The sequence below is a fragment of the Pelophylax lessonae genome (assembly GCF_965119305.1).
Source record: "Pelophylax lessonae genome assembly, chromosome: 13".
NCBI classification, from domain to species: Eukaryota; Metazoa; Chordata; class Amphibia; order Anura; family Ranidae; genus Pelophylax; species Pelophylax lessonae.
The window spans coordinates 8,692,739-8,702,640 of record NC_138780.1 but is presented as its reverse complement, the minus strand read 5'-3'; the positions used below and the strand labels follow the sequence as shown (position 1 = coordinate 8,702,640).

General features: G+C 44.6%; 1 protein-coding gene across 1 annotated transcript; it reads right to left on the bottom strand.

Moving 5' to 3' along the window:
• Positions 1 to 244: 244 nt before the first annotated feature.
• On the bottom strand, positions 245 to 8,409 carry BGLAP (bone gamma-carboxyglutamate protein). The gene is made up of 4 exons (XM_082242882.1): positions 8,069 to 8,409; positions 6,928 to 6,969; positions 985 to 1,051; positions 245 to 721 (listed from the first exon to the last, which is right to left on the bottom strand). Exons 1-4 carry the CDS (start codon positions 8,208 to 8,210, stop codon positions 589 to 591), a joined length of 384 nt encoding a protein of 127 aa, XP_082099008.1. The 5' UTR covers positions 8,211 to 8,409; the 3' UTR covers positions 245 to 588.
• Positions 8,410 to 9,902: the final 1,493 nt, after the last annotated feature.

The window sequence follows — 9,902 nt, the reverse complement described above, 5'->3', positions numbered from 1 at the left end:
AGGTATTTCCTGACCTTTTGCAACCTATGGCTCTTCAACTGTTTCGGAATGACAAGTCAGTGACTGGCAAGGCATGCTGGGACTTATAGTTTCTCAACAGCAAGAATGCCTCAAAGACTAGTCTAGAGAACTTCCATCTTCCCAGTCCTTGGTGAACTGCTTAACCCAACAGTATTGTCCCGCCGACTACGCCAATTTGTCATAAGTCATCAAGTGGCAGTTAGCTGTCTAAGAGGACCTGTCAATGAAAGTATAACAGAAATGAAATGTGTACCCTGTGCAATCTAAGTCCGAGAGAGGTGACCTTTATTGATCCTTCCTTCTCATACAGCATGCAAAAGTCTATCTAAAGTGCTTTCGGCCTTAAAGGGCCCATCCTAAAACCTATACCCACCCCCTCCCCAGCTCCTGTGCTATTCTTGCCTGGCTACATGAGGTAATGGCTACTTAGCTACAACACACACAAAGCAACAAGAGTGTGGCCCATCCGGAAGAAGCTTGTGACAACTGGCCAGCTTGATACGTTGTGAAGAAAGCAGGATAAGTGGAAGGTAATGTAGAAAGAAGAGAAGCGATTGTACTGGTTCTTTAGACGGGGCCATAGAAGCGTCTGTAGGCCTCCTTAAATCCGATGTGGTCGGCCAGTTCATCGCAGCTTGGGTTGAGCTCACATACTTCTCTCTTGGATTCCAGGGGGTCTCTTACAGGGGTCCCGAAGACCCTAAGCAAGACAGAAAACAGAAGGTTACCACCACTGGTCAACCAAGACGCTGCGTAACATGATAGGAGGCAAGGACCCACATAAATGGTGATAGTCAACTTGTAGATGACCAGTTTGGGTGAAACTACAAATTCCAGGGAATGATAGGATGTACTGAGACTTGTAGTTGCACATTTGTTGGAGATCCAATGGTTGACTATCACCAGGTTGATGTTAGTTATTCTGGATAACAGAATTGACAGGAGGAGAAACCCAACACTTACGCATTGTGAAGGTTGCTACGTCTGTGTCTTTTGGCAAAGTTGGCGGACTCTTGTCTAGAGATAAACGCTGCCAGAGGGAAAAGAGAGGCGTTACTGGTGAGACAAGGAGATAGTAGATGTCCATCCCCAACTTTCTTATCACTTTACACATTAGATGCTAATCAGGGCTGGAATATTTAGATAAAGGAAGAACATACCATGTGATTATGCTCACATCCCACCAATATATATATATAAAACAGAACATGTTGTAGCAAAGGGACTGTAGAAGGACATACAGGTCAAGTGAGTGAAGCCAACAAAAGAGAAAATATACCATAACATGGCAAATGTATTATACAAAATGTAAAAAGGACATAGTAGTGACTAGGGATCGACCGGTTATCGGCAAAGCCGATATATTGGGGGCCGATATGTACTTTCCCTGATATATTGGAATCAGCCTCTGAGGTTACCGATATTGCCAATATTTCGGGAAAGTGCTTGTACCGGGGTGATGCCTGCAGCTAGGGCAGCCTTTTTCAACCAGGGTGCCGTGGCACCCTGGTGTGCCTCCTGGATCCTTCAGGGGTGCCTTGGCAAAATGGCAACAAATTGCCACAGGTTTTTACTTTGTAGAATTACAACTCTGGGCACTGTGCTGGTCAAGCCACTGGCACCATGACAACCCTGGGCACTGTGCTGGTCAAGCCACTGGCACCCTAACAACCCTGGGCACTGTGTGTGTGAAGCCGCTGGCACCCTGACAACCCTGGGCACTGTGCGTGTCAAGCCACTGGCACCCTGACAACCCTGGGCACTGTGCGTGTCAAGCCACTGGCACCCTGACAACCCTGGGCACTGTGTGTGTTAAGCCGCTGGCACCCTGACAACCCTGGGCACTGTGCGTGTCAAGCCACTGGCACCCTGACAACCCTGGGCACTGTGCGTGTCAAGCCACTGGCACCCTGACAACCCGGGGCACTGTGTGTGTGAAGCCGCTGGCACCCTGACAACCCTGGGCACTGTGCGTGTGAAGCCGCTGGCACCCTGACAACCCTAGGCACTGTGCGTGTCAAGCCGCTGGTACCCTGACAACCAGTGACATCAATGGTTGATAAGGAGAATGAAAGATGCTTGCACAGCATTCTTATTTACTCCTCCTCATCCCTTCTCCATTAGCACCGGGGTCACATTAGCAAATAGAAGAAGAGAAACTGAGGGAGAAGAGAAACCCTGGAATACTAGTCCATACCAGTTTGCAATAGTGGAGGAATAAATCACTTCTAATGTTGGATGGCCCATGTGTATGAATGTTGCTGCGTTATGTAAAACTATTAGTTTAGTTTTTTTTTTTTTTTTACATTTTAAAATGGGGTGCCTCAAGATTGTGCAGAATTCTTAAGGGTGCCACAACTGAAAAAAGGTTGAGAAACACTGAGCTAGGGCATCACCCTGGTACTGGTGCCCATAGCTGACGGTCGGATGTCTTGTAATGACAACCAATGAGGCTGAGAAGCCACTCGGCTGCCATTACAAGGAGCTGGAGGGGACGTCCCCCCTCCTCCCGCCCACCAAGAGACCCAGGCAACCAGCCTTCACGGCTCCCGTAGACCCGATCAAAGCCGCATTTGTCTCTGATCGGGTCTCCAAGTAAAACCCGGAAGTGATGGGGTTTGGGGTCTTTTAGACTCCATTCACACTAGCGCACTTGTCAGGCAACAAGTCGCAGTCGGTCGCCCGCCATTGAATAGTACAGGACCCGTTCTAATAGGAGCGACACAAGTTGCTCCGACTTAGAAAAAGGGTCCTGTACTACTTCGGGGCGACCTGGAGGCGACTTGCATTGACTTCAAGTCGCAAAACGTGCACCGCGACTTCACAGGTCGCCCCAGCAAGTCGTGTCGCCGCAGTCTGAACGGGGTCTTAGACCCCCAGATCCCTCCACAACAGTACCTGTCAATTGTTAAAAATAAAAAAATATATATATTTTTTTAAATGTACGAAAATATTGGCCAATATCGGCCGATTCCGATATGCATTGGCCAAAATATTGGCAATGAAAAAACCGATATCGGTCGATCACTAGTAGTGACCATATCCATGTAATATACCCAGGTATAGTTTACATCTGTTACATAGTTACATAGTTACATAGTTACATAGTTAGTGAGGTTGAAAAAAGACACAAGTCCATCCAGTTCAACCTATGATGTGTGTGTGTGTTTGCTTTTAGCCGTACATTGTATACCCCTGTATGTTGTACATTGTATACCCCTGTATGTTGTACATTGTATACCCCTGTATGTTGTGGTCTTTAAGGTGTCCATCTAATAGTTTTTTGAAACTATCAATGCTCCCTGCTGATACGACTGCTTGTGGAAGAGAATTCCACATCCTTACCGCTCTTACAGTGAAGAACCCCTTACGCACTTTAAGGTTAAACCGCCTTTCCTCTAGTTTTAGTGAGTGGCCACGTGTCTTATTGTATCTCCTTTCTCTGAATAGTTTGTTCCTTATGCTAGGGTCGCCAGTACAGTATTTGTACATTGATATCATATCCCCCCTCAATCGTCTCTTCTCCAGAGAGAATAAGTTCAGGGCTTGTAGTCTTTCCTCATAGCTGATGTCCTCCATCCCCCTAATTATTTTTGTTGCCCTTCTCTGGACTTTCTCCAGTTCCAGCACATCCTTTCTGAGGACCGGTGCCCAGAACTGGACAGCATACTCCAGATGTGGCCGGACCAGAGTCTTGTAGAGCGGGAGAATAATCTCTTTATTTCTGGAGTGAATCCCCTTTTTTATACATCCCAGTATTCTGTTGGCTTTGCTTGCTGCGGCCTGGCATTGCATGCCACTGCCAAGCCTGTTGTCTACCAGTACCCCTAAGTCCTTTTCCATCCTAGACTCACCCAGAGGTTCCCCCCCTAGCGAGTAGCTTGCTTTCTGGTTTCTGGCCCCCAAGTGCATTACTTTACATTTTTCAACATTAAATCTCATCTGCCATGTAGTTGCCCACTCCGTTATTTTGTTCAGGTCCACTTGCAAGGTTTCCACATCCTGCATAGAAGATATTGGCATGCCTAATTTAGTATCATCCGCAAATACTGAGATTGTACTAGATATCCCCTCCTCTAGATCATTTATGAATAAATTAAACAGGATTGGTCCCAGGACAGAACCCTGGGGGACCCCACTTTCCACACCCGCCCAATCCGAGTACTCCCCATTAATCACCACCCTCTGGACTCTCCCCTGGAGCCAGTTCTCTATCCAGGTACTCACCTTATGGTCCATACCTATCTTCCTTAGTTTGTACAGTAATCGTTTGTGGGGAACGGTGTCGAAGGCCTTTGCAAAGTCCAGATACACCACATCCACAGGCTTACCTTTATCTAAGTGGCAGCTCACTTCATCGTAGGAGGTTAATAGATTGGTTTGGCACAAACGATTTTTCATGAATCCGTGCTGATTAATACTTATAATACCGTTTTCATTACTAAAGTCTTGTATGTGGTCCCTTAACATCCCCTCCAATATTTTGCAGACTACAGATGTTAGGCTGATCGGCCTATAGTTACCCGGGATATATCTCGGCCCCTTTTTAAATATTGGTACCACGTTGGCTTTTTTCCAATCAGCTGGCACCATACCCGTCTGTAAACTATCCTTAAAGATCAAGAATAATGGTCTGGCAATCACCTGGCTGAGCTCTTTAAGAACCCTCGGGTGCAAGCCATCCGGTCCCGGGGATTTATTTATGTTAAGCTTCTCTAGTTTAGCTCTAAGTCTATCTTCTGTTAGCCATGGCGGCACTTCCTGAGGTGTATTATTTAGTTCGGCCTTACAAGCTGGGTTCGTGTAGACCTCCGATTCCTTTGTGAAGACTGAAGAAAAGAAATTATTTAACACTTCCGCCTTTTCTCTGTCCTCAGTGGCCATTTTTCCTTTATCATCTTTTATGGGGCCAATGTGTTCTGGCCTCGCTTTCTTACTGTTTATATTCTTAAAGAACTTCTTGGGGTTCTTTTTACTCTCCTCCGCTATATGTCTCTCGTGTTCTATTTTAGCCGCCCTGATTTCATCTTTACATTTCTTATTACACTCTTTATAATGCTTAAATGCTGCCACTGACCCCTCAGTCTTGTATTTTTTGAAGGCCTTTTCTTTAGCTCTAATATACATTTTTATTTTGGAGTTTAGCCACCCAGGGTTTAGTTTTGTTCTTTTAAATTTATTTCCCAGTGGAATGCACTGGCCCACCCCCTTGTTAAGTATGCTCTTGAAGCACTCCCATTTTTCCTCAGTGTTCTTTGTTCCCAGGGTTCTATCCCATTTGATATTTTCTAGCAGCGAGCGCAGTTTAGGGAAATTGGCTCTTTTGAAATTCAGCGTCTTAATATTACCCTTGTGTTTCCTATTATTGTAATTAATACTGAAACCAATTGACCTATGGTCACTGCTCCCTAAGTTTTCCCGTATTTCTATATCCGTGAGCAGGTCTGCATTGTTGGTAATCAGTAGGTCAAGTACCGCATTGTTTCTTGTCGGTGCATTCACCATCTGACCCATGAAATTGTCCTGCAAAATATTTAGGAACTGCCTAGCCTTGGCTGAGTGCGCGGTTCCTTCTGCCCAGTCTATATCCGGATAATTAAAGTCCCCCATTATAATGACATTTCCCATCCTTGCTGCCAATCCTATCTGTAACATGAGGTCCGCCTCCCCCTCCTCACTCTGGTTGGGGGGCCTATAGCATACGCCCAATATTACCTTCCCCACCGTGCCTTCCCTTTGAAGCTCTACCCATAGGGATTCTGCCTCGTCCATAGCTCCATTATTAATATCATCCCTCATATTTACCTGTATACTGTTCTTAATATACAGACATACCCCTCCCCCTTTTTTACCCTCTCTATCCCTCTATCTACAGAGAACATTCCTATTTTTTACAAGGAAGGTCCACATAAGATCAACGCGTTTCGAAAATGCTCTTTCTCCTGAACACATCTAAAAACATATAACATATTAATTATAAAGAGCCAAATCAATAAAGAAATTGGTTGACACCCCAGACAATTACATTTGCTATATTTGTTTTATATATCAATTGTACAATTGTCATTTTATATTTAATTTAATAATAATTTTTCTGGAACTTTTTGTTTACAAGTTTAAATCAGAATCTTTTGCTAGAAAATTACTTAGAACCCCCCAAACATTATACATTAAACCCTGTGGAAAAAAAATTACAATCATTGCAATTTTATATGTCACACTGTATTTGCGCAGCAGTTTTGCAAACGCAATTTTTGGGGAAGAAATATACTTTATTAAGTAGAATAAAAAAAAACACTATTTATTCCAATTATTTTGTAAAATGTGAAAGATGATGTTACGCCGAGTAAATAGATACCTAACATGTTGCGCTTAAAAATTGCGCACGCTCGTGGAATGGTGACAAAATGCGGTACTTAAAAATCTCCACAGGCGATGCTTCAAACACCTTTACAAGTTACCAGTTTAGAGTTACAGAGGGGGTCTAGCACTAAAATGATTGCTCTCGCTCTAACATTTGCGGTGATACCTCACATGTGGGGAGCGAACCCTGTTTACATATGCGTGGGCAGCTTACGTATGCGTCCGCTTTTGCGCACGAGCACAGAGATATGGGGGTGCTTAAAAAAAATTAAAAATTAGAAATTAAAAAATTTCTTATTTATTTTACTTTTTATTTTTTATTTTCACACTGTCCCTTTCAATTTTTTTATTATCACTTTTATTCCTATTACAAGGAATGTTAACATCCCTTGTAATATATAAGGTATGCTGTATGGTTTGATATAACATTGGGGTGATACCAGACTCTTGTAAAGTGTCTATTAGGACACATCGGGGTAAACATGATAATAAATATTTAGCAAGGGGCAAGAAATAAGTAGATGAAAGGAGATTTACACCGACCTTCAGAACTGCGTGAATCAGCCAGGCTTCCACGATTGTGAGCTAAAAAAAAAACAAAAGCACAGATGACATCACTAGATTATTTCCCATTGTAAATAAAATCAGTAACTTTTTGTGTATCTCAAAGACTCTATTGGTGATATCTCTGCCCTGATTTCCTGGGTCTGTACACCCGCTGTGCCCATTATGAGGGGTTCCCACCATCCCTGTGCTGAGTTCCCGGGTCTGTACACCTGTTTTGCCCATTATGAGGAGTTCTCACCATCCCTACCCTGGGTTCCCAGGTCTGTAAACCTGGTGTTCCCCTATATGAGGGGGTTCCACCATCCCTGTGCTGAGTTTCTGGGTCTGTGCACCTACTGTGCCCATTATGAGGGGTTCCCACCATCCCTGTGCTGAGTTATTTTTGTCTGTTCACCTGCTGTGCCCATTTTGAGGGGTTTTCACCATCCCTGTGCTTAGTTCCTGAGTCTGTACACCTGCTGTGCCCATTATGAGGGGTTTCCACCATCCATGTGCTGAGTTTCCAGGTCTGTACACCTGCTGTGCCCATTATGAGGGCTTCCCACCATCCCTACACTGGATTCCCAGGTCTGTACACCTGGTGTTCTCCTATATGAGGGGTTCCCCCCATCCCTGTGCTGAGTTTCTGGGTCTGTGCACCTGCTGTGCCCATTTTGAGGGGTTCCCACCATCCCTGTGCTGAGTTCCTGGGTCTGTATACCTGCTGTGCCCATTATGAGGGGTTCCCACCATCCCTGTGCTGAGTTCCTGGGTCTGTATACCTGCTGTGCCCATTATGAGGGGTTCCCACCATCCCTGTGCTGAGTTCATGGGTCTGTACACCCGCTGTGCCCATTATAAGGGGTTCCCACTGTCATTATTCGTCATGACTGCATTAACAACAACCAACCATTCAAAGACAAACCAACCTTCAGAAATCTATGTGTACGGGGTTGATCTTAGGTGGTATAACTCTCCAGCTTGAACCAAACACTAAGCTAACAATTGTTAATGGAATGATGACTCTCTAGGAGCACTTCTAGAAGGTTCTACCATTTCTATAGAGTGATCAGTAGAGTGATGTGTAAAGATAACAGTGAGAAGGGTTCAGGAGATGCTCATAGAGTCGTGTACTTACCTCTACGTCCCATGCACACAACCACCAACCCAAGTAAAGCGGCGACAATGACCAGTTTCATGGTTGCAGTTCTTGTCTTCTTCTCAAGCTCTGAGTCTGTGCTCCTTCTCGGGTCTCTATTCTCCTCTGGCTGAAGCACCATACATATATACAGGATGACCTGGCACCCTCTGTGCCCCCACAGAGGAGGAGGGACCAGAGTTTCGTGGCACCCAGCAGTTTCACTGTGTGTCCGGCGACCAGAAAACAGAAATTACTTTTTTTTTTTCCTAGTCGTAGATCATTTCACCAAAAATAGAGGACATCCTAAAGCCAGCGGGCTGAGGAAAGAAGTCCTTCTGTGCCAGTTGGCAAAGCAATCAGGATTCAATACTGTATGTGTTTATCTAGGTCAATGGAATGTCCAAACAGAGAAGATAATCTTTACTGCAAATATGGCTACAAAGAAAATAAAATCTTGGAATTATAGAATAGATTGAAACAATGTAGAAAATCACTTCCTCTGAACTCAACAATGTATCCAGGTAGATCAATCAAGTTTGTAAATAGAACTTGTCCGCCTTTTCCTTGCTCCTGCTATACCCCTAGAGCCCACCACACACATTACCATCTAATGCAGGGGTCTTCAAACTACGGCACTCCAATTGTTCAGGAACTACAATTCCCATCATGCCTAGCCATGTCTGTGAATGTCAGAGTTTTACAATGCCTCATGGGATGTGTAGTTCCGCAACAGCTGGAGGGTCATAGCTTGAGGATCCCTGATCTAATGGTACAATGGTCTTTAGATCGGGGTCTCCAAACTTTTCAGTACAAGGGCCACATCATATAAAGCAAACCAAGTATGTAAATGGGACTTTGAATATTTCATTGAGAGTCAAACAAAGATTTGTTAATCACAAAATGACAATTCTCATAAAATATTTGTAGACTAATACCAAAAAATGTGTTAAAAGCCATAGTCATCTGTGATAATCACAATGATGTAGGTTGATCCCAACAGTCTCACATAATACCGATATTGCCGATATTTTTGTGACGTCATTCTGCCTTCTTAGGCCGCCTCTCTCACTTTGGACAGCCTCATCTGGAGTCGGGATTAGTCTCGCGGGAGTGTATGACAGCCATACACCCACCCACAGCAGTCCAGTGCCAGCCAGCCACCCACAGGCCCTGTACCAGCCAGCCACAGGCACTGTACCAGCCAGCCATAGGCACTGTAACAGCCAGCCACCCACAGGTCCTGTTACCAGCCAGCCAGCCACAGGCACTGTACCAGCGAGCCAGCCAGTGACCCACAGGCCCTGTACCAGCCAGCCAGCCACCCACCACAGGGTGCCAGCCAGCCAGCCACCCACCACAGGGTGCCAGCCAGCCACCACAGGGTGCCAGCCAGCCAGCAAGACACCCACCACAGGGTGCCAGCCAGCCAGCCACCACAGGGTGCCAGCCAGCCACCCACCACAGGTTGCCAGCAAGCCAGCCATTAAGCATTAAACAAAAATTAACATGTTCAGCACCAGATTTGTGTCAAAAATTGTCTTTATTTTTCAAAACTTTAAATGTACAAAATATCGTCCCATATCAGCCGATACCAATACATTGTGACCAAAATATCGGTATCGAAAAATATCGGTATTTCAGGCATCCCCGCCTTCTCACCAAACTTCTGTTTATTATTGGTGGTTAGTTGGGAACACTACTTGATTTCTGCATGGACTATTTCACACTGCTGTTTATATACAGTATAAATACATATATATATATATATATATATATATATATATATATATCCCAAATTTTTTGCTCGTTTATTATGTATTCAGTCTGACCA

Excerpts from the sequence above, each read along its gene's own strand:
- BGLAP (XM_082242882.1), bottom strand. The coding sequence starts at position 8,210 with ATGGTGCTTCAGCCAGAGGAGAATAGAGACCCGAGAAGGAGCACAGAC. Across the intron at positions 1,052-6,927 it reads TGATTCACGCAGTTCTGAAG|CGTTTATCTCTAGACAAGAG; the intron begins GTCGGTGTAAAT and ends TCCCTCTGGCAG. Across the intron at positions 722-984 it reads CGTAGCAACCTTCACAATGC|GGTCTTCGGGACCCCTGTAA; the intron begins GTAAGTGTTGGG and ends TGTCTTGCTTAG.